Source organism: Asterias amurensis, chromosome 11 (assembly GCF_032118995.1).
Source record: "Asterias amurensis chromosome 11, ASM3211899v1".
In the NCBI taxonomy this organism is placed as follows: Eukaryota; Metazoa; Echinodermata; class Asteroidea; order Forcipulatida; family Asteriidae; genus Asterias; species Asterias amurensis.
Genome location: NC_092658.1, coordinates 9,035,069 through 9,058,725, shown reverse-complemented (window position 1 = coordinate 9,058,725; position 23,657 = coordinate 9,035,069). Strand labels below are relative to the sequence as shown.

The following is a 23,657-nucleotide window of genomic DNA, read 5'->3' as shown; positions in this document are numbered from 1 at the left end:
TCCGAACACTGTTATTCCCAATAATAAATACCTTTTTAACAAAATAAAAGGCTAAAATTGTGAAAATTTTTACTTTTCTCCAGGCGATACTTCCAGACATGTTCAGGGGGCCATAATTTAGCTTTTGATGGTTCCCGTCTCTTTCGTGCGTTAATCACATTACTGATACTTTGAGACCACTGACTCTTTAAAAGAATGGTCTGTTAAGCGCGCTCACTGGGGTCAAAGGGAGCAAATGATTGGACGATAGCTGTTCTTTGTGCGTTAAAAATAGCGCATGAGCTCCGCGTCCATGTGGCATGTCGCTGGACAAACGAGTTTATACGCGCGCACCTGTTACATCAAAATTGATACATTGGGCCTATTGATAAAAAGATACACTGGGCCTATTATTTTTCTGTCTTTATAAAGCATCTACTCTTTAACTCACATCTGACTGGGCGTTAATGTTGGCACCAGCTTCTATCAATATCTTCAAGGATTCTGGGTTTCCGTTGGCTGCTGTGAACAGGGGAGTCATTCCATTCTAGATTGGAAAAGAATAAACCAGCAGAAATGGATGATGAGGTTTGGACATGTCTGAAAGGCAAAATATTCAGGGATGAGTTTGTTTAGACTTTTGGCTGAATTCAGACTTTTTATGTTGACCGGGTGAAACAAATCAGACAACACTTTTTTCCACAAATAAAGAAATCCTGCTCATTGGTGTACTTCTCTAGTGCTTTGGATACTGTTTCCAAAAGCTCCTTGGAATCTATAACCCCAGGGGTTACCAAACGGTAGAAATGGCATCATTTCAACATACCTTTGAATTTGTATCCAAGTTTCAGACTTTTTCGTTAGTAATGACTCTCACCCCTGAATATTCTACTCGCATGCTCATGAAAGAAAATGATAGTTGCATGGACACAAATAGAAAAAAAAAAAACAAGCACGTAAACAATCTGTTCCTAAATGTTTGTATCTTACCGACATCTTAGATTCAACATCAGCTCCTTTGTCTATAAGAATTTTGGTTGCCTCGGGTCGTATCATAGCAGCAAAATGAAGGGGTGTCCAACCATCCTGCCCAGAGGGAAAAACAAATTAACATTTTCACCATCTTTTTGGGGGAGTTGATAACCTTCATATAAGAACAGAAATTGTTACTTTCCAGGGCTTCTATTTTTTTTTATAGCAAGTTCGCCCAAAACAAGGTTAAAAGCCACTCTAGGTTAAGGGCTACAAGGAATAAAACATAAAAATGTAGTAACTCACTAGAGCTGAAGGTAGGAATTGATATTCCTCTTAAAAGATGGCAGATAATAGGATGAAGGGAAACATGCACCAGGCAAGGAGTTCCAAAGAGATGCAGTACTCCAACGAGGGAAAAAGCTAAATTCGGTTCAAACCCAACACGTGGTGTAAGCTCTCCTACTTTCCATAACATGTACCATTAGAATCCTATTACTATCCTTGGGCTGTTAAACCAAACTGGCCCATACTAGACAGTGAAGATTAAGACCTCACCACACAAGCAATGGAGTTTCCACACAACACCAGCTTTACAAACTGAAGAAACCATGGAAGCCTTGAGAACGCTGAGCTCAACCGCCTCGTGTGCCCTCTGAGGACGTGGCTTATCGCACCACATGAAATGCGTCCTTGTCGTCTCTCCATAGGTTTCTTGAATAATGCAGTGATTAAGTTCACTTTCTGAGAATCCTTGGCTTATAACAACCAGAATGAATAAAGGGAATGAAGTGATAAAAAGGAATCTGACAACAGTATTTATCTACCTCGTTCCTTGACTTCATGTCGGCTCCTTGCTCAATAAGAAATGAAATTGCATCCGTACTGTTCCTGAGAACTGCAGTATTAAGGGGGCTTGCCATGGACTATAAAGTAAACAAAAATTAAACATCAATAATCACATCAATATCCATCCTGATTAACTATCATAATAATAATAATTTCTGAATCCATTGCTAAAATAATAATAATAATATTAGTTTTCATATTGACCCCTTGCACGTGCGTCACCTGCGGCAACTGATGCCATGCTCACCATGTTGGTGGGCAAGTTAGGTTTATGTGTATTAACGCCGCGTCGCCTAAAATGCGCACTTCACTGCATAACGCACGGCATACTCTATGCATAGAGTTATATATGAAAACGCACAGTGAAATTGCCCACCAGTATGGCGCATTCAAGACTTTTCTGATGATGACGTCAGGTGAAATGGGTCAATAGCACCTTTATACGCCCGTAGTGCGTCCCAAAGAGCTTCACATTATTACCCCTGGTCACGGGCCTTAACTCATTCCATAAACCGTCTCAGCTCCCTGGGCAACAAATATGCGCTACTCAGCTAAATCAATCACAAGAACCAACTCTGCCCCTCACAGGTACCCATTTACCCCTTGGTGGAGAGAAGCAATTATAGTTAAGTGTCTTGCTCAGGGACACAGGTGTCACGACCGGGACTCGAAACCCACACTCTGCTGAACAGAAACACCAGGGCCCAATTTCTTAGAGCTGCTAAGCACAAAAATTTGATTAGCATAAAATTTCTTCCTTAAAAAACAAACACATGATACCCAACAAAATTTCCATTTGATGCGTACAAAATTATTGCCTGTACTGATATTCAGCTGTTGTTTGCTTATCCTGAAAATCACGTGGAAATTTTGTTAGAAAGCCTGTTTTTATGAAGGGCAAAATTCCATGCTAAGCAAATTTTTGTGTTTAGCAGCTCTATGAAATTGGGCCAAGAGCTCGAGTTTGGTGCTCTTTATCTGCTCGGCCCCCGACACCCCACAATAGGTCACATATCAGCCTTACCTTATTTGCCACATTAACCGATGCACCATGGGCGACCAAATGCTCCATAGACTTAACAGTGTTTCCAATGGCAGCCAGATGCATTGCGGTATCACCTTCCTTTAAAGTAAAAAAAAAAAAAAGAGAACAAAAAAAGAATAATAAAAAAAAAAAGAATCAAAGGTCGAAACGTCAGGCCATTAACTATTTTGGGCGTTTATACCACAGATCCATTGGTTGGTGAGCAGCCAGATTGTGTCTTCTTATTAGGGATTTATCTTACTGCATGAACATATTTACTCCGAATTGAAATGCGGCTTTCATATGTTAGTTTTATTGTTTACACCTAGATTTATAGAGTGAAAACCATTGAACGGTTCAAAAAACCAAAGATATCCCTTACCTTAAAAGGAACACGTTGCCTTGGATTGGTTTGTAATCGTTTGTTATAAAATGCATGGTTACAAAGATGTTTTAAAAGTAGGATACAATGATCCACACAAACATGCCTCGAAAATGCATGGTTTTCCTTTTTACTATCGACTAACACAGTCGGCCACTTATGGGAGTCAAATTTTTGACTCCCAGTAATAGCCAACCATGTTAAGCCGTGCCATTTCGAGAGATTTGTGTTGATCATTGTACTCTACTTTTCAAACATCTTTCTACCAATATGCATTTAATAAAATAAAAAACGGTTACAAACGCTATTTTAAAGACCAAACCGTCCGATCCAAGGCAACATGTTGCTTTAAAATGTTGTCTAAGTTTATCAGTGTAACTTTATGTATCAAAAAGAAGTTCAGAATATTGTGTCTGTAGAATCTGCCCTATAATTTAGTTGACCTTTTATAGAGTACTGCCATGTTATTAATAATTCAAGACGGCAGCTCACAAGAATTTGGGAGGGGAACAATAACTTGATATACATTATCGTGGCCGAGTATAGAACACAAAAGAAGAAAATAGTTCTGTGCACTTACATCGTCTGTGATCTCCAAGTTGGCACCAGCCTCAACAAGTAACTTACATACGCCGGCATTCCCCTGAGCGGCTATATGCAGTGCTGTTGTGTTTTTCTGAAAAGCACACAAACAAATAAGAGCTGAAACAATCTCACACTGTAGTTGAGAACAAATGCATAAAGTGCTCAAATTCTCAATTAATGCACCATGCCTTACAATAAAAAAATCCTAAATCCCTTTTTATTGGCCAAAGATAAAGACTTTGCTAGGAAAGGTAAAAACCGTGACCTACATTTTTGTGCATGTATTACATGTATAATACAGGACCCAATTTCTTTAGCAAAAATTACTATGCTAAGCAAATTAAGTAGGATACCAGTTACAGAAACTACATGTAACATGGTACTTTGGCTGGTAAACTTATTCTGGTAAGCAAATTATTGCTGTGCTTATAGTTCTTTTTTGTGCTTAAGAAACTCAATGGAATTTGGGCCCATGGACCTATTTCAAAAAGACTGTAAGCACAATAACTTGCTTAGCACAGAAAAGTGAACCTGACTTTAGTTGGACACAGGCAGGTTAAGATTTTAAGAATCCTACTTACGTCTCCTTCAAGTTTTGCTTCGAGATCAGCTCCGTGGTCAAGCAGAATCTTGGCACAGCCATCAACATCATCCTCTTCATCCATGCTAGCTGCAATGCGAAGTGGGGTCCAACCCACCTGCCAAAAAGGTCATTCAGTAATGATCAGTAAAAAGGCACCGGACACTATTAAAGGATTCGGGTACTTTTTCAAAATGTCCATAGATTTACACTAAACTTACAGGGTTTGAAGATAATGATAGTGGAAAGCTTCCCTTCAAATCTTACTTACTAAGGTGCTGTAGTTTTTGAGAAATGAGTAAAACTATGTCATGAAAATCTGTTTGTAAATGATTAAAATAATTTTCGTCTCATGAGACGAAAATTATTTTCATGACATTGTTTTACTCATTTCCCAAAAACTACAGCACCTCAGCACTTATTATTCTCAGGGAAGCTTTCTACTATCATTATCTTCAAACTGTGTAAGTTTAGTGTAAATCTGTGGACATTGTAGTTTTTGTCCTACAAAAGTTACATAGACCCTTTAATAACTCAAAATAATTATTGGCATAAAAACTTACTTGGTAACGAGTAATGGGGAGAGGTTGGTTGTATAAAACATTGTGAGAAATAGTGTTACATACTTTTTGAGAAAGAAGTAATTTCTCTCTAAAACATTTGAATTGAATTCCAGACCTCAGCTAAGGTATCGGATTCAAGGCGTCTGAAAGCGTGCACACAACGTGTGTGATAAGCGTGTTATCACAACTTCATATGCATATGTTGTGAAGACTGGTCTTTGACAACTACCAATAGTGCCCAATGTCTTTTAACAAGTTTGTCAGATACATGATTTGTGAAGAAAACTTGGGTGACAGTAGCCTTGACTCAAGGCTGTTGGCGTAGTGTGCCCCGGCCCGGCGCGGCACAATTCGGCAGTCTGCAGACTGTACATACACGAACAACGTACATGTATACAGTACCTTGTACAGTAAATTGTACAGCGAGAACAGTATAGCGAAGTCGAGAGTACGGTCGTGTCTTTCTTCTTTCAACCTCGCTCAAACAACAGCCTTGATGGGTCTGTAACAGCTTTATCTGAATTCCGATAAAAGGGCGTGCATCATCTGGGCATGTCATTCTAAACATTGGCCAATCACAGGCGCAATTGAGAATGACGTATTACTGCTAGCAATCATGCCACGTCCGTGTGCGTGGTTGTGTAGTTTCCCATTGACTTGTGTATGGTTGTGTAGTTTCCCATTGACTTGTGTATGGTTGTGTAGTTTCCCATTGACTTGTGTATGGTTGTGTAGTTTCCCATTGACTGGTGTATGGTTGTGTAGTTTCCCATTGACTGGTGTATTGTTGTGTAGTTTCCCATTGACATGTGTATGGTTGTGTAGTTTCCCATTGACTGGTGTATTGTTGTGTAGTTTCCCATTGACTTGTGTATGGTTGTGTAGTTTCCCATTGACTTGTGTATGGTTGTATAGTTTCCCATTGACTTGTGTATGGTTGTGTCAATTCCCATTGACTTGTGTATGGTTGTGTAGTTTCCCATTGACTTGTGTATGGTTGTGTAGTTTCCCATTGACATGTGTATGGTTGTGTAGTTTCCCATTGACTGGTGTATTGTTGTGTAGTTTCCCATTGACTTGTGTATGGTTGTGTAGTTTCCCATTGACATGTGTATGGTTGTAAAGTGTCCTACTGACTTGTGTATGGTTGTGTAGTTTCCCATTGACTTGTGTATGGTTGTGTAGTTTCCCATTGACTTGTGTATGGTTGTGAAGTGTCCCATTGACTTGTGTATGGTTGTGTCAATTCCCATTGACTTGTGTATGGTTGTGTAGTTTCCCATTGACTTGTGTATGGTTGTGTAGTTTCCCATTGACATGTGTATGGTTGTGTAGTTTCCCATTGACTGGTGTATTGTTGGGTAGTTTCCCATTGACTTGTGTATGGTTGTGTAGTTTCCCATTGACTTGTGTATGGTTGTGTAGTTTCCCATTGACATGTGTATGGTTGTGTAGTTTCCCATTGACTTGTGTATGGTTGTGTAGTTTCCCATTGACATGTGTATGGTTGTGTAGTTTCCCATTGACTTGTGTATGGTTGTGAAGTGTCACATTGACTTGTGTATGGTTGTGTAAATTCCCATTGACTTGTGTATGGTTGTGTAGTTTCCCATTGTCATGTGTATGGTTGTAAAGTGTCCTACTGACTTGTGTATGGTTGTGTAGTTTCCCATTGACTTGTGTATGGTTGTGTAGTTTCCCATTGACTTGTGTATGGTTGTGTAGTTTCCCATTGACTTGTGTATGGTTGTGTAGTTTCCCATTGACTTGTGTATGGTTGTGTAGTTTCCCATTGACTTGTGTATGGTTGTATAGTTTTCCATTGACCGGTGTATGGTTGTGTCAATTCCAAATGACTTGTGTATGGTTGTGTAGTTTCCCATTGACTTGTGTATGGTTGTGTAGTTTCCCATTGACTTGTGTATGGTTGTGTAGTTTCCCATGGACTTGTGTATGGTTGTATAGTTTCCCATTGACCGATGTATGGTTGTTTCAATTCCCATTGACTTGTGTATGGTTGTGAAGTGTCCCATTGACTTGTGTATGGTTGTGTAGTTTCCCATTGACTTGTGTATGGTTGTGTAGTTTCCCATTGACTTGTGTACGGTTGTGTCAATTCCCATTGACTTGTGTATGGTTGTGAAGTGCCCATTGACTTGTGTATGTAGTTGTGTCGTTTCCCATTGACTTGTGTATGGTTGTGTAGTTTCCCATTGACATGTGTATGGTTGTGTAGTTTCCCATTGACTTGTGTATGGTTGTGTAGTTTCCCATTGACTTGTGTATGGTTGTGTAGTTTCCCATTGACATGTGTATGGTTGTGTAGTTTCCCATTGACTTGTGTATGGTTGTGTAGTTTCCCATTGACATGTGTATGGTTGTGTAGTTTCCCATTGACATGTGTATGGTTGTGTAGTTTCCCATTGACTTGTGTATGGTTGTGTAGTTTCCCATTGACTTGTGTATGGTTGTGTAGTTTCCCATTGACTTGTGTATGGTTGTGTCAATTCCCATTGACTTGTGTATGGTTGTGAAGTGCCCATTGACTTGTGTATGGTTGTGTAGTTTCCCATTGACTTGTGTATGGTTGTGTAGTTTCCCATTGACTTGTGTATGGTTGTGTAGTTTCCCATTGACTTGCGTATGGTTGTGTAGTTTCCCATTGACTTGTGTGTGTGTGTGTGTGTGTACGCTGTACGCTAGCTGTATGGACACGAGTGGGAATCGCTATGATGTATAATGGGTCTGAATGCGCTGCCGGACAGTATACGGGCCAGCCACCGGTGTGAGCCGGACAAGCCTCGTTCGGTCGGTACGGTGTCGAACAACTTCGAAGAGAGGAGGGGTGCCTTGGCCCGGTTGTCTCAGAGATACCAAGTCCACTGCCAGCTATGCGTACGATTTTTCAAAGCTCAACCCCCACCCCCCTCCCCCGAAAAAAATAAAATAAATTGCCAGTTTTAGAAGGCCTTTCGAAATCGCCGCCCTTTCGAAATCGCCGCCCAACTTCTTTTTTTTATTTTATAAAATCAACAAAAAATCAGACATTTAATTGTGGACAAAAGAGTGTTTCAAAATGCATCAAAAACCTCTTCAGAATAACTAAAACTCAACTGAGGTACACAGGAGATGTTGATGGTTAATGTGGAGGTACGATTGTGTCAGATTATTTCCTTCCAAACTAAAAAAAAATCTACTAAAAATGATGTCCAAAATCTTCCGCTCACTTCTTCTGCCTGTTGTGTCTTTGCTAGTAGCATTTAAAGAATTTGCTAAACGAATCGGGAAAAACTTGTGCGCAACAAGCGTTTTGCGCTATGCCGAATTTTAGCTGAACCTGCTGGAAGAGCAAAAGCGTGCGCAATCTGCAAATTTGCGCTGTTTGTACAAAGTTTGTACAAGAATGATCATTCTGATAAACTGCGTGCAATCTGAAGATTGTGCAAACATTGTAGATTGCGTTTTTTGTACACACGAGCGCGATTTGGCGATGCATGTCGTTAATTTTTATTTTTTTCCCGGTCTTGCCCCAATGCGTGAGTAAATGGTTGCTGTGCGTGTGAGCGTGAGACAGAGCCCAAATGCGTGAGTCTCACGCCTAATGCGTGAGACTTGGTAGGTCTGTTGTCTTGTGTTTCATTATAACACGAGGACTAGCATCATAAGTACAATGTAGCTGGTAGATTTGTCCCTGAATGGGAAGCTGCTTTACTATAAGTGTAACGTTGTAGTGTAGTAGTATGGCAAGAGTTAGTTTATGAAATTGATCTTTACTTGTAGTTGTTGTTAAGCCACACGCCATCTTCTACCGTCTGGTATGTTTTCGACCAACACATAATTGATTTTCGATCCCCAACTTTGATTTACCACGAGAAACGTAACGAATAATATGTCTAGACAAAATAAACAGCTGGGTTTCTTATCTCATCTGGTCTGAAATGGGGAAAACAGTAATGTTATTTAGTGTTTGTGCTTCAAGGGGATGGGTATGCCCAACATCTAAGAATTCTAACCAAGTAGCCATTGCCGGAAACCCATGACACCTTGATACTTTTTGAACCTTTCTCAAACACATTTCACACAATGTATGGTCTAATTTTCTTCCTTCTTATTTCTAAATCCATGATTGGTGCATTAAACCTGGTTGTTTTATTTTGTTGAAACCTTCTGCAGCTGTGCCACGATGAACTGTTGCAAATTATACACCATACCATTGATATACAGTACACAACTTTGTTTTGGGGTAGGGATTTCTCCCTCGCACCCGCACTATTGCAATTTTTTTGCACAGCAGCCACAAGGCTTGTTGTTTACGTCGGAGAGCACGTGCACGTGCTTGCAGAACGTTGTGATTGACATCGCAGCGAGAGTTTATAGGCCAACCAACAACCAATGAGACCGGGTTGTTAGTAAACATTAGCATAATGAGCTCCACCCTAAATTTTGGCAGTTACAGAACCATCAAGGCGCTACTTTAGAAATACTCATGTACCGTACGTGTACCATATAGATGGTAATGTGTATGTACAGTAGGTATAGGAGTGTACATACGCTGTACACGTATTATATGCACTGTGTTATGTATGGGGGTGCGCTGGTGGAATTCAGTGATTGGGACTGGGATTTTGTGGGTCGCAGCTGGCTGTAGCGCCTTGATCAAGGCTAGGGTGACAGGGACTTCACAAGTTCCTTTTGAGGACGTGTTAGGTTGAAACAATTAGGGAAAAAATGTTACAAAAACGATGTTCATCTCAGGAGACAAAAATTATTTCAGCATGTACAACACATTTACGCTAGTCTCCTGAAAACATTGCTTTGTGATTTTCACTTTTTTTCTCAAAAACTAAAGAACTATCAAAACCCTTGAAACCCGCACACAGACTAGGCAGTTTGGAAAACGTGCCACCTTGATCTAGCTATTAGGAACGTGTGCTATGTAAGATGTGAAAGAACCATTTACTTTGCATACCTTCAATGATGTCATTGTATTAACCCCCAAACAGATGACAGTATGAGTGACTTACTAGTGCTGGTTCGGGTCCATCTGTTGTAATGTTAACATCAGCTCCAGCATCCAGCAATGCTTGACACACCTCAGCATTACCCTTAGCCGCAAAGTGAAGTGGTGCTATACCCGCCTGTTTGTAACAACAATGATAAGAGAATCAGAAGAAGAAATGGCTTTCACTTCTAAGGTGTCTACAGCTCCTTCTTCTGTTCACTGCAAGAATGCAGAATATATCCCCTGTTCACTGCATCAGTCTGTTCACTGCAAGACTACAGAATTAAGATCCTCTATTCACTGCAAGAAGACTGAAGAAAAGATCTTCCTGTTCTGTCAACTGCAAGACTGCATATTGGATCCTCCTGTTCACTGCAAGACTGCATATTGGATCATTCTTTTCACTGCAAGACTGCAGAATAGATCCTTCTGTTAACGGCAAGACTGCAGAATGGATCATTCTGTTAACTGCAAGACTGCAGAATGGACCATTCTGTTAACTGCAGAATGGATCATTCTGTTAACTGCAAGACTGCATGTTGGATCCTCCTGTTCACTGCAAAACTGCAGAATAGATCCTTCTGTTCACTGCAAGACTGCAAAATAGTAAACTTTCAAACAAGGTATCTTACCTAATTGAAGGTTTACCCACAGTGAACAGAAAAATCCATTGAATAGATCAGGGATAGAGCATACTGTGATAACAAATATTTCCTAAGTTGCTTTTCCACTTTCTACGTAACGAAAAATCGGAATAATATTCACCAGGGCTATGAAAAGTAGGAGGGCAAATTATACTTTGAGTACAGTTAACAGTGTTGGTCGTCACTGAAGAATAAATATTCTAAGTTTTAATCTGATAAGCTGTTTCAAAAATTCCATAGCAGTCCCAACCCTCCATGTTAAAAAACTCACCAACCTTATCTCTGATATCTGTACGAGCTCCAGCCTTAAGTAAAGCCTTGGCCACACTGGCATCATTATCAGGATGGCTGACCTCGTGTAAAGGAGTACAGCCCGTCGACTGGAAAGAGAGATCAACAACAAAATTATGCACTTAATGATGGATTGAAACTAGTCTAAGATCACAGATTTACATAAAACTTACACGGTATAATGATGATGATAGTAGAAAGAATAATTGTAATATGTCTGTTTGAAATGTCATATTTCGATGAGAAATAAATAAAAATAATTCCCCGTTTGCTCGGTGAGCGTTTTATTCATTTTTTTAAAACAATGTCATGCAAAATGAGTGATCAGGTTGTCACATTTTTCACTAGATGGTCGATCGATCCCAAACTTGTACAGGTTGTCAGTTTATGTTTATGTATACCAGTATACTACTGGGTTTAAATCCTTGTGCGTGTATCTTATGCTTTTTTTGTATCTGCCTGTTGTTACATTTTCACATTTGGTGTGTTTTAAAAAACTTGTGTGAGCAATGCAATTTCTTCTTTTGAAGATCAATAAAGTTTTTTTATGTCTAATGTCTTCTTATGATGGATTACATAAAGTGTTTACACTGCCAGAACTGTTTTGTTGGCAAAAAACCAATTCTGTAAATCATGAACAGCAGCTTCAAAAGGTCAAACAAGAACCCAAGTAGTCATAGTGAGATGGACCAAATGAACAGTACATACATTGAATGCTACATTGACATCAGCACCAGCATCAATCAGAACTTGACAGCATGTTGGTTTATTGGAAGCAGCAACAAGTATCGCCGTCTCTGCCTCATCACTCTGGTAATGGTGACGAAGAAAATTAGAACAAAATATCAAAACTGGACAAATTGCTGATTCCTTGAAGACTTTAGTGGTGAGAAGTGTTTTGTATCTAATTGAGAGGAATGGCAAGAAATCATTCAAATAAAACATACTTTGAGTAAACAATATTTTCAGTCTAACATGAGAAGTATGGATGATCTGTATTGTATAGTGGCCCCTCTGGTCTTAACCCGTGACCCACAATTCTTGGTCTCAGTGGCCCTGGTTCATGGCCTCAGTGCCCACATGTCACCCCTCAATGATCCATTAGTCTTAACCACAGTGGACAACTTGTCTTGGTCTCAGTGGGCCCCTTGTCTTGGCATCAGTGGCCAAGTCTTGGAATTAATCGCCCTGGTTTTGGCCTCATGATCATGTACCCCTGGTCTTGCCCTCAATGGCCCTACTCTTGAACTTGATGCCCCAGCTGTCTTTGCCCAGTGGCCATGATCTAGGACTAGGTGCACCTGTTTTGGCCTCAGTTGCTTCCTGGTGGGGCTTCTGGCCCATGGCCTTATCATAATTGGTCCCCTGGTTATTGCCTTGATGCCCTTTGGTCGTTGTCTCAAAGCCCCCTTGTAATGACCTCAATGGCGCCTGGTCAAATCCTTGGTACCCTTAGACTTGATATTGAAAAACTATTCTCATACACTTTAAGATTTTCCAATGCCCTTGCTCTACGCAATATTAAAATAACCTTCAATGACTGCTGAAAGACCACATATTGCCCTGTCATTAACGACCATCCTGTGACAAACACACACACACACAACTCACATCAAGAGGGGCATTGACATCAGCACCTGCATCAAGTAGCAGCTTACATGCCTCTGGATCGTTCTGAGCAGCATAATGAAGAGGCTGTCTCCCCCCCTGCATTGAAACAAGAGAAAAAAATACAAAGAAAGAAATTCAGAGTGAGCTACATGTTTGAGTAGTGCATTTGTTGTCAAGGCTGTACACTACTCCCCAGGGAGGTGAGATGGTTTAAGGAATGATTTAAGGCCCAGTGACCAGCAGCTGATTTCACTAAATGCTAGGATTAATCCTATCTCGAGTTAGGATGAGTAACCCGTCCTAACTTAGGATGGCTTAAATGAGCCCTAACGTCTTTAGGTGAAATAAAAATGCGACAAAATTCCCCATTTTTTATCTTTCCGTCTTATTTTGCCCTTGATAATACTTTTTTTCGTCAACAACTATTTTGATTCATGGCTTCGTAATTTAAGGATCGGTTATGATAAAAACTTCTTTTGCAAATCGATCAGTTAGCAACGCACATTGGGAAATAGGGTCCAATTACTTACCGCCAACTGGATACCGTCAACTCGCCGTCAACTCCTCCAAAATAAATTCAAAATCCACAAAAGATGCATAAAACTATAAAGTATTAGCCAAAAGAGAATTTTCACAAGTTTTAAGTTCCATCTCAGTTTTAAAAAATTAGTTTTTTTTCTTGTGAAAAGATCATCTCTAAGCTACAAGGCCATTGGCCGCTATCCGCCATCTTGCATTTTGAGAGGGCTTGCATGACATCGACAACAGAGGGTGCTTTCCTGCATTAGGATTAGTCTTGGCTCAAGGCGTCAATGATCAGCACTGCATGTGTGGTATCTACTTCACTTCGTGTTAATTAAAAGCTGACGTCTTGGGTCAAGACTAGTCTAGTCCAAGATTAGTCCATCTGCGTAGTGGTTGAGTTGAAGGCGAGTTGACGGCACAAGGGAGTACCACGGTAAGTTGACAGCAATTTAAGTTGGCCACATTAAATATAGCGCAAATCAAGACTTGTAAAACCATTTTACGAACTTTAAAACATGGACTTGACCACCGTACCCCTCATTTATTGTGACAAGGAACCATTGTTTTACTCTAAGATACAACTAGACTTGTTCACCAGTAATTTTTTAACTTTTAAAAATAAAATCGGGAAAGTTGAGAAATCAGGACAATCCCGATTTTTAGGGTCTTCAAAACTCAGAAACCGGGACTGTCCCAGGAAAACCGGGACAGTTGGCAGGTATGTAATAATGAAATTGTAATATTAACAAAATACAATCTAGCTTTGAGGATACTCACAATGTCCCTCAGTTCTCTAACATGGACGTCAGCTCCTGCAGCCAACAGGAGTGGTATAGCGGACAGGTTGGATTGAGCAGCAGCATGCAGCGGTCTGGAACCAGACTATTATGCAAATATAAAAACACAACATGGTTCATCTCATTGGTGCTAAAAATGGTTGACAGAAAGTTAAAGTTCTGTCCTCCATTTGACAAAAGTGTTCAGGGCTTTGGCGAAAAAGTAGAAGGCGAACAACCTAACACCACCTCAAATACACAAAGATACCCAAGTTCTCTTCACAGATTATATATCTGACAAACTCATTAAACTGGGTTAACTCTTTGCTGGAAAAGGGCAACTTTGATCAATATTAGCGACATGTTTTTTTTTCAATGGTTTTTAATCTGATGTTAATAATGGGACTCCACAGAAAAGGAGGTGTTTCTGTGATGGTCCTCATCACAAATATGAATAAATTTGAATTTTCAATATTTTGTTGTTAAACATTCTCCTCATCCTCAAGTCATTTTTGTACACACAAGACAATTTACAGGCAAACACTTTCATTGCAAAGAAAACATTGTCTACAAGATAGACTCCTTTTGTCCGCAGTTCAGTGCAGTATAATTACCTCCAAGTTGCCCGTTAAAAACCCTCGTGTGACAAGTATTTCACATGTACCAGGTATGGTATTTGGTCCTTGGAATAAAGTAGGACAACATTTTTGGAGCACAAGGGCTGAAACAATACTTTTTCATGGTGTATGGTATAATATATTTTTTTCCCCAGCTATTCAAAGACCCTGGACACTATTGGTAATTGTCAAAGACCAGTCTTCTCATTTGGTGTATCTCAACATATGCATAAATTAACAAACCTGTGAAAGTTTGAGCTCAATTGGTCGTCGAAGTTGCGAGATAATGAAAACCAAAAAACACCTTGTCACACAAAATTGTGTGCTTTCAGATGCTTGATTTTGAGACCTCAAATTCTAAATCTGAGGTCTCTAAATCAAATTCGCAGAAAATTACTTCGTTCTCAAAAACTACGTCACTTCAGAGGGAGCTGTTTCACACAATGTTTATACTATCAACCTCTCCCCATTACTCGTTACCAAGTAAGGTTTTATGCTAATAATTATTTTGAGTAATTACCAAAAGTGTCCACTGCCTTTAATCACCATTTTCATGATTTTACTGAGGGCAATCAAATTAGAAATAGAAGTAGAAAGAATTTCAGGCTTGATGTACCCAATGTTTAAGCCCTGTATTTGAACTTACATTATCAGGCAAGTTGGGATCAGCTCCAGCCTCCAGTAGAACTCTACAGGACTCAGTGTTATGCTCCGCTGCACAGATTAAAGGTGCTGCATTGTGCTGCATTAATGAAAACATGTCAAAAGTTAAACGGTGATAGAGGAATCATTCTATTTGAAAAGCCAGTCAAGATCATGCGTTATCGTACCCCAGAGTCGCGCCAAACCAAATTCTGAACTTACATGTAGTACATGAAAGGTTTGATGTTTGGATATGTGCGCCCTATAAAAAAATAAAAAAAAAAAAAAAAAAAAAATGTACATTATTATTATTATGATGTCTGAGGCAGCTAGAAGTCAAAAGATTGACTGTTGCAGTCGTTACGAAGGACTCTGAAGCACCTTGGTTTCAGACATTGATCTTTTCATGAGCCCAGCTAATGTAAACGTTATAAGTTCCCCTGTCAGAAACCCAAACTTATTTTGGTCGACCTAGAGTTGCTTTTAATCAATTTGGTAAGGCGTGAATTAGGCTGGCCTGTCTGAAACAGGTGCAACTTTGTGTTTACACAACACACCTACAGAAGTTAACTAGCACCCTCTTATATGGAAGTATAATAATAACTTTGATTTGTAATTTGGAATATTCAAATTGAACGACTTTAAAATTAAGTTGGTTTACAAGTCTTACCTTGGTCAGACATGTAACAAAAATGGTCGATCTGTTTTCGCATTTTTTGTGTGATTTATCTTAATATTGATTCAAAATTTTAGTAAACAAAATTATTGTTTATTATGAAGGGTGTCAAGGCCCGGTCACACAGGCCTCGATAACGAGAACAAAAACGATAATGTTAAAAATGCACGCCCTGGATTGGTTGATTAAGCATGGGCATATTCTGTGGGGAGCAATTCAACCAATAGAATGCGTTCCCTTTGCGTCGTTATCGTTTTCGTTATCGCTGCAGTGTGACTTGGCCTTTCAACTGCCATATTTCTGACTTCGTCAATACTTCAGTTGAAAACATTCAAACGATGTTAAGCTTAAATGATGCCTTAAAATGTCTTTGAATTCTTAAAGTCACCTTAGATTCTCCCAAGTTAATATCTGCACCTCGATCTAAAAGAAGTTTACACATTCTTGGACTTTGAAAAGCAGCTCGTGTCAGCAGAGTATGTCCTTTAAAAAACAACTGTAAGATAACAAAAGTAAAACAGAAGAAAGAAATTAAAACTTAAAACAAAATACATATAAATCACACTAAGGAATGATAGTAATAATGTTAACAATACATGTGTTATCATATGCATACATTTTGAGTAAACAGGACCTGTGTATTTACTGAATATGATTCGGGTTTTTCAGACTATATAGCGCAAAAAGACAGAATGAAAGCACTAATTACAAATACTTGTACAGCAATTAGTCTTGGCCCAATACGTCAGTGATAGATAGTAGATTGTCTACTTATTCTACTGAGATGGATTCAAATCTACGACCTTTGTCAATCTAAAACGCATGTGACTTGTTTTCACAAACTCAGGAAAGGATTTGAGTATACAGTGCTTTACACACATTGGTGACAGGGTAAAACCAAATGATACTCTTTATCCCTGGTGCAAATTTAACATCTATTAAACTAGATCATACACTATTTAATCATTAAAGACACTGGAACAAGACATATCCACAAAATAACAAACCTGTGACAAATTGAGCTCAATTGGTTGTTGAAGTTGCAAGATAATAGTGGAAGAAAAAACATCCTTGTCATACTAAGTTCTGACTTTCAGATGCTTGATTTTGAGACCTCAAGCGTGAGGTTTCGAAATCAATTCGAATATTTTACTGAGAAGTTCCTTCTTTCTCACAAACTACATGTACGTTACTTCAGAGGGAGCCGTTTCTCACAATGTTTTATACTATTAACAGCTCTCCATTGCTCGTTACCAAGTAAGTTTTAATGCTAACAATTATTTTACCAAGTACCAATAGTTTCCAGTGCCTTTAATTTAAATCCTAACAGTAATGACACTGATTATTGACAGTAGGCTTAGATCTTACACTACCTCACTCCTAAAGTTGACGTCAATGTCATTAGACACCAGGAGCTCTGTGCCTGTTTCTACCTCATCCCGATTGATCGCGACTAACAGTCTATAAGGAAGTTTTTCCTCTTCGGACAATGCGTGAAACCTCTGTTCAACGTCTTTCCTGGATGCCATCTTGTTGGCAACAACAAGCAATCAATTAATCTGTTGATAAAAACAGGAAAATATGAGCAAAAAGTAATAATTGAAATAACTGTAACTGTAGATCCTCCTGACAATCATAGCAGATGCAGTCAGGTCACGCGTAGTCTTTCCTTCCTCCATGGTTGCGATAAAACCCTCCTCCCGACGGCAGCAACGCCGAGGAGGGTTACGAGCTAAATTCAACACTAAAAACAGGGTGAAATGGATCAACACGTACAATTTCGACAGCTAGCCACCAGATTGCCCCATTTTTACCACTTTCAAAAGTAATGGCACAAATTCTAAGAACACAAACTTGATCCTCAATAACTAATGACTCCTTTCATAACACTCAAAACACCGTTGAGGAAATATTTTGAAGAAAAAGGACCAAAAAACAAAACAAAAACACTGAGCGAAATGGTCACAAATTTCCCTAGTTGAGATTTAAACATGAGTGGGCGGAGCTTCGGCTCTGTGCATTGTGTGGCCTTGCGGCCGTCAGAAGGAGGGTTTTGCTATCACAACTAACGCAAAGGTAACACCCAAGCAAAATGATTGATGGGGAGGGGGTACTAAAAATGAGGTTTGCTCCACTCCCATCGACAGATCAATAGCGGAATGTAGGATGAGGTTGGCTTCGCCATCATAGCGGAAAGAACCTTTTCTTAGCCCACCTTCTAATTGAGCTGTAAATGGCTCTCTTTTTTGGTCTCACAGTCGCCATAAATGTAATGGGACCCATGTTAAAAGAGAGCCATTTACAGCTCAACAAGGTGGGCTGAACGAACCTCATCGATACTGGGAGTAGGGAGGGGAGTAATTTGCATATTTTGTTAGTTGCGTTTTCCTGCGTTACCTAACTAGAGCATGCATTATTGCGATGAAATGATGAATCTTCGAAAAACTTAAAAAATGAAAACCCTTTTTGAAGTATCAATACCATGCAATCTCTACTTGCCTGTTCATCTGCCTCAACTAAGTCTTACGGCCAACGTGCATTTTCTACGTCTTCTCCTACTCTTTGGAACAAACTCCCCCATAACATCAAAGACGCACAAACTCTGGATTTATTCAAGCGCCTTCTCAAAACTCACTTGTTAAAGGATATTTAATTTTGTTTGTTTTTCTCTTTTGACTGTGTGTAATGTGCTTTTGAAGAACGGTTTATTATTATTGTTATTATGCAGCAAAAACTTGTGTCGAGACTTTAATACAAACTCATTTCTATTCAACAGTAGGCCTACTGTACAAAATGCATAACATTAACATTGCCTTGGACCTGGTAGTGGTAGGACGTCAGTCAGTGCATGGAGGTAGAATGTCAGTGGTGCATGTCACTGTCTTGTCAGTGCCGCTCCGCATGTGCAACGGAGGAGTCTCCAACCTGGGCTATATTTTTATAAACATTACATATATATTGATTATCGGTGATCAAAAAAATACCTTTTTTTCTCTGAAACTTTAGCGGGTGCGGATCAATTCCAAGAAGAGTTGCAGTGCTCCTGAAGTCCGTGCGTGCGAACTATAGTAAATGCTGGATATTCAACCTACTTACTACCATCCTTACTCTATGCATGAACCACACTCAGCACGCCGATCTGCGGGACAAGTTGTGTCTTGCACTTGCACTGCACTACACATGTGGCTAAAAAAAAAAATAATAATACGGGAACTTTCAACCTCGTATGATCCCCTGCACGTGTTAAGTCAAGCCATTTTCAGGTTGATGGAAAACGCGAGAACGAGGATAACAGATTGGGGGGTGGGGGGTGGGGGCGTGAGTCATATTTATCTGTAACCAGACTGAGTTTAGGCACCAGTCAAAATTACTCGTCAACGCACGTCAGTGACGGTCATAAACGGTATTTGACATCAAAACTTCAACATACTTTAATTTTGTCGTAATGTGTGTTGGAGAGCGATATGTGCTTGGCAACTAATTTGAGATATTGCCTAGTCTTTGATATAACGATGTCCTTAGAATCAAGATTAATTCAAAATGTCTCCAACCGTCTTCTTCTTAAAGGACTTCCTTTTGTTACATTTAAAAAAAAATGAAGGGAAACTCGAAAACCTCCAAAACTTTTTCTCAGATTTGCCTCAAAGGAAGTCCCATGAGTACAAGACTGTCTCCAAGCTACAGGTTGCCGGGATGGGCCTCTAATCTCCATTTTAATCTTGATTTTAAGACACCGTTCAATGCCAATATCTCAAAAAGATTGCTAAGCTAGACGACTCAAACCAAGTTCTGCTTCTCGGCCTTCCTTCACACCACTTCGTAAAATTTCAGGCGATTGGGAATGATACGTCTTCGGTTGATTTTAGAAAATAACAGCGCCGGTGTCGCATGTAATTATGTCCTCTATGCAATGCAATACTATACATATGCAATCACGTCCGCCCGGACGCTGCTGCATGCTGCAATTGTGTCCGCCCGGACACATTTGCATATGCAGTTGTGTCCGCCCCCGTGCAAAACCGTCCTTGCAGTAAATTAAACCATGGAGGCCCTTGGTCTATGGAACACGTTCGCCATTTTGTTTACAAGCTGGGTATTTGCTGCGATCATAAAATACAGGAATATTCATGCTGTTTTTCAGATTCTTAGCTATATACTTTGTGAACTGCGTGATATTACAGTCACTCTCGCAGTTCCATTGATAAAACATGAATATTCATGGTTTTTTTTCTTGGATACCAAGTAACCTGTCCTTACATGTATATGTGTCCTTTAATTTAATAATATAGGTGGCTCCTATATTATTTTCGGTGAATCATACTTATGTAAGATGTGACTTACAAGTCAAACGTCAAATCCCCACGAATAGTCAAAACATTGTCTATACCTGACTCAAATTCATGGTAATAAGCTGACTTCAATCTGGCTCAATGTAAATCATCAACTCATGGCTAAGTTGGTTACTTGCGTCCGGTTTCTGATGGGGAAACTGTCTGCACCTAAAGCCACTCGTTTTGTCCGCCATACCACTCTTGCAAAGAACCATATGGCGGACAACTATTTTGAGAGTGAAAGACGGGTAGACTCAATTTAGAGTGAAGTTCGTTCCAGTTTCACTAAAAAAAGTGATGCAGATTGACTTTCACTCTCGAAAGATACATGTGTCGTGTGGGTGAACATGGGATAGATTCACGAGATTAAGTTGAAAAACGCAAAAATGAATATTGCGAATCTTATTGTACAGCTAGTTGGGTTATGAACACATTGTCCGTTAACTGGGCGGCCTTCTTTGTCAACTGTGAAACAGTAGATCGGATTTGTGGATTTTTTCCCTGCAGGCCAATCTTTCATGCAAATAGCTGTGTATTCTTCGTCGCACTTTTCATCAAGCCATCTGCCGTCGTCTTTCTCGCTCATCACCGCGCAATTCTGGTGTAACCACCGTCGGCCAGAGCGTCTTGGACGAACGATGGTGGTCGGTATTCTCCCCCATTCACTGCACAGACTCATTCGTTACGTTCTTCATCGGTGCAATCTAACCATGCCTTGGACACCCCGTGTCTCTGCAGCAGCAACCTAACAAACACATTCTCATCTGAAGATGTTGTAAGAAGCAGCGTCCCGACTACCTCTTCACAGAATGCTTTGGCTTTAAACAGCTACCTGAGCGGAATGTTTTCAACAGAAATGGTATTTTTACTTGTTTATAATGCACTTGTTCACCATTTTAAAGGAACACGTTGCCTTGGATCGGACGAGTTGGTCAAAACAAAAGCGTTTGAAACCGTTTTTTATATAATGCATATGGTTGGAAAGATGTTTTAAAAGTAGAATACAATAATCCACACAAGTTTGCCTCGAAATTGCGTGGTTTTCCTTCTACTGTGCAAACTAACACGGTCGGCCATTTATGGGAGTCAAAATTTTGACCCCCATAAATGGCCGACGTGTTAGTCGACGAGGTAAAAGGAAAACCACGCAATTTCGAGGCATGTTTGTGTGGATCATTGTATTATACTTTTGCAACATCTTTCTACCCATATGCATTTTATAAAAAACGGTTACAAACGCTTTTCAAAGACCAACTCGACCGATCCAAGGCAATGTGTTCCTTTAATGTAATTTTGGTATGTGTACACTTCTGAAGTTTTCGTAATTCGACCCCACGCCGTAACTGTTATGTCCCCCCCCCCCCACACTTCAAGACGGATTAACGCCCCTGCCCATGTGTGTGAACAGGGAATAAACCCAGACGAACATGACATCATTTGGAAGATGAAAACGCAAAAATGAAGATGATTGCGAATTGCTTTTTTTTCTTCGGCTGCCAGCCCCAAGTTGTTACTAAAGTTATCGGTTTGAATAAAAAACAAAAAACACAATATATTTATTTTCTGGTCTGAAATTGTAGCAACTTCCGTCCGTCTAAACCAGTTAACGTTGCGTGAGTTGGTTCCAGTGTAAATTCCCAGTTAATGGTACTCTAACAAACGATTCGTTTCCAACACCCAACGCCATTCTTGCGTTCAAAAATTGACCTTAAAAATAAGCATTTGGCTCAGCTAATTTTGACAATAAAATTTCGTGTGAAGTGACTTGAAACTGCGCCACTCTTGCATACACAAATTGACCTAAATTAATTTTATCAATAACATAAATTTCACGAGATACTATAGGCAGTTATTTAATGAATTCACTTGAAATTGCGACACGTTTTGTATAAACAAATTGACCTGAATCAATTGTTTTTGCATTTCTATATTTTGTCATTTTGGTTAGCAGTTTGCAACAGCAAATTATATTTTCTCAAGTAAAAATCAGGTCAAGTGTAGTACTTGAGCGAATTTGTTTCCGACGGGAATGCTATTTAACTTGTTTGTAATTGTTTGTAAACCATTTAGAGGCAGTGGACACTTTTGGTAATTACTCAAAATCATTATTAGCATAAAACCTTACTTGGTAACGAGTAATGGGGAGAGGTCGATAATATAAAACATTGTAAGAAGCGGCTCCCTCTGAAATGACATAATTTTCGAGAAAGAAGTGATTTTCCACGCATTTCGAGACCTCAGATATAGAATTTGAAATCAACCATCCTAAAGCACACAACTTAGTGTGACAAGGGTGTTTTTTTTCTCTTTCATTATTATCTCGCAACTTCGACGACCAATTAAGCTCAAATTTTCACAGGTTTGTTATTTTATGCATATGTTGAGATACACCAAGTGAGAAGACTGGTCTTTGCCAATTACCAATAGTGTCCAGTGTCTTAAAATGTAATTTCGATATTTGTACACTTCTGAATTTCAAGGAACCTCAAGTTTTTTTTAAAGCTAGAAACACTTCTGTCGTCAACGGCATGCGTCAAAATGGCAATACCTTGACGTCACGTGTGGGAGTTTGCTTTGTTATCCTCCACGTTGCAACAAAGCGGCTATTCAAATTGGAGCTCCCACATAATTTATGACCTTACATGAGTGATAACACGGAGCTTTTTGGGAATCTTTCAGAAAAGCACTGGATAAGGGTATTCGAAATGATTGTCACACACTCACAAGACTCAATTTCATTATTGATTGATATTATTTTAAATGAAATTAAGCACTGATCACGACTTGCTGTATTCGTACAGGCAGTGTGGTGAAGCGACAATGTGGTTCATATATGGCTTTAATTAACGATTGCGCCCGAAGGAGGGACAAGTAATTAACAATCATAAGGAACACTCACTCTCTTTATTTATGTTCTTTTTATATAAAGTTGATACAATTTATTATCAATATATTCTCAAAATTATACCTTAAAATAAAGCAATCATTTTTATTATACAGAGAGTTTTCGATAATTGTATAATACCGAATAAATGATTTCAAAGAAAATCAGAGCTAATGGAAATTAGATAAAGCAAAAATCCCGATTGTCGTTACTAATCGATTAACATAAGTAATCGATTAACAATACTAATCGATTATCACTTCTAACCAATTAACGTTACTAATCGATTAGCACTACTAATTGCACATAAGGTATAGACAGGAACCCAAATTTCCAGTAAATAAAAACAAAACGAAACAAATCTCCAAAACAAAATTGGTTTTAACCGATCAATTAATTAAATTATAATAAAAATAATCGAAACTTCAACACATGAGCGACCCTCATGTCTTGGTTAGACAAAAATACAAATCTTGAGATTGTGACGTAAATTTATCCGCCAACAAGATTTATATTATAATATAAAAGGCACGCTTTCAATACGAAGAAGAGAGTTGCGCATTACTATTAAACTGAAACAAATAGACGGCGTTATAAAAGCAGCTGAACTAAAACAGATTTCTCTAAAACACATCCATTCCAACAAAATTTAAAACTCATTTGGGTTTTTAAAGTGCGAAGTGAGAAGCTAAAATTAATATAATTTAAATGAGAACAGAAATAA

The 23,657-nt window shown here is 39.2% G+C and overlaps 1 protein-coding gene across 1 annotated transcript in view; it reads right to left on the bottom strand.

Moving 5' to 3' along the window:
• LOC139944463 (uncharacterized) overlaps window positions 1-18,896 on the bottom strand; it is a 28,818-nt gene extending 9,922 nt beyond the window's left edge. Inside the window, exons 1-15 of the mRNA XM_071941479.1 lie at window positions 18,703-18,896; window positions 17,092-17,277; window positions 16,107-16,214; window positions 15,047-15,142; window positions 13,785-13,889; window positions 12,483-12,578; window positions 11,580-11,681; window positions 10,856-10,960; window positions 9,959-10,072; window positions 4,373-4,489; window positions 3,787-3,882; window positions 2,825-2,923; window positions 1,779-1,877; window positions 970-1,065; window positions 431-526 (exon numbers count right to left, since the gene is read on the bottom strand). Of these exons, the coding sequence (XP_071797580.1) occupies window positions 431-526; window positions 970-1,065; window positions 1,779-1,877; window positions 2,825-2,923; window positions 3,787-3,882; window positions 4,373-4,489; window positions 9,959-10,072; window positions 10,856-10,960; window positions 11,580-11,681; window positions 12,483-12,578; window positions 13,785-13,889; window positions 15,047-15,142; window positions 16,107-16,214; window positions 17,092-17,247 (1,485 nt within the window). The 5' untranslated portion in view covers window positions 17,248-17,277; window positions 18,703-18,896. The remainder of the gene's footprint in view (window positions 1-430; window positions 527-969; window positions 1,066-1,778; window positions 1,878-2,824; window positions 2,924-3,786; window positions 3,883-4,372; window positions 4,490-9,958; window positions 10,073-10,855; window positions 10,961-11,579; window positions 11,682-12,482; window positions 12,579-13,784; window positions 13,890-15,046; window positions 15,143-16,106; window positions 16,215-17,091; window positions 17,278-18,702) is intronic.
• Between the last annotated feature and the right edge of the window lie 4,761 nt (window positions 18,897-23,657).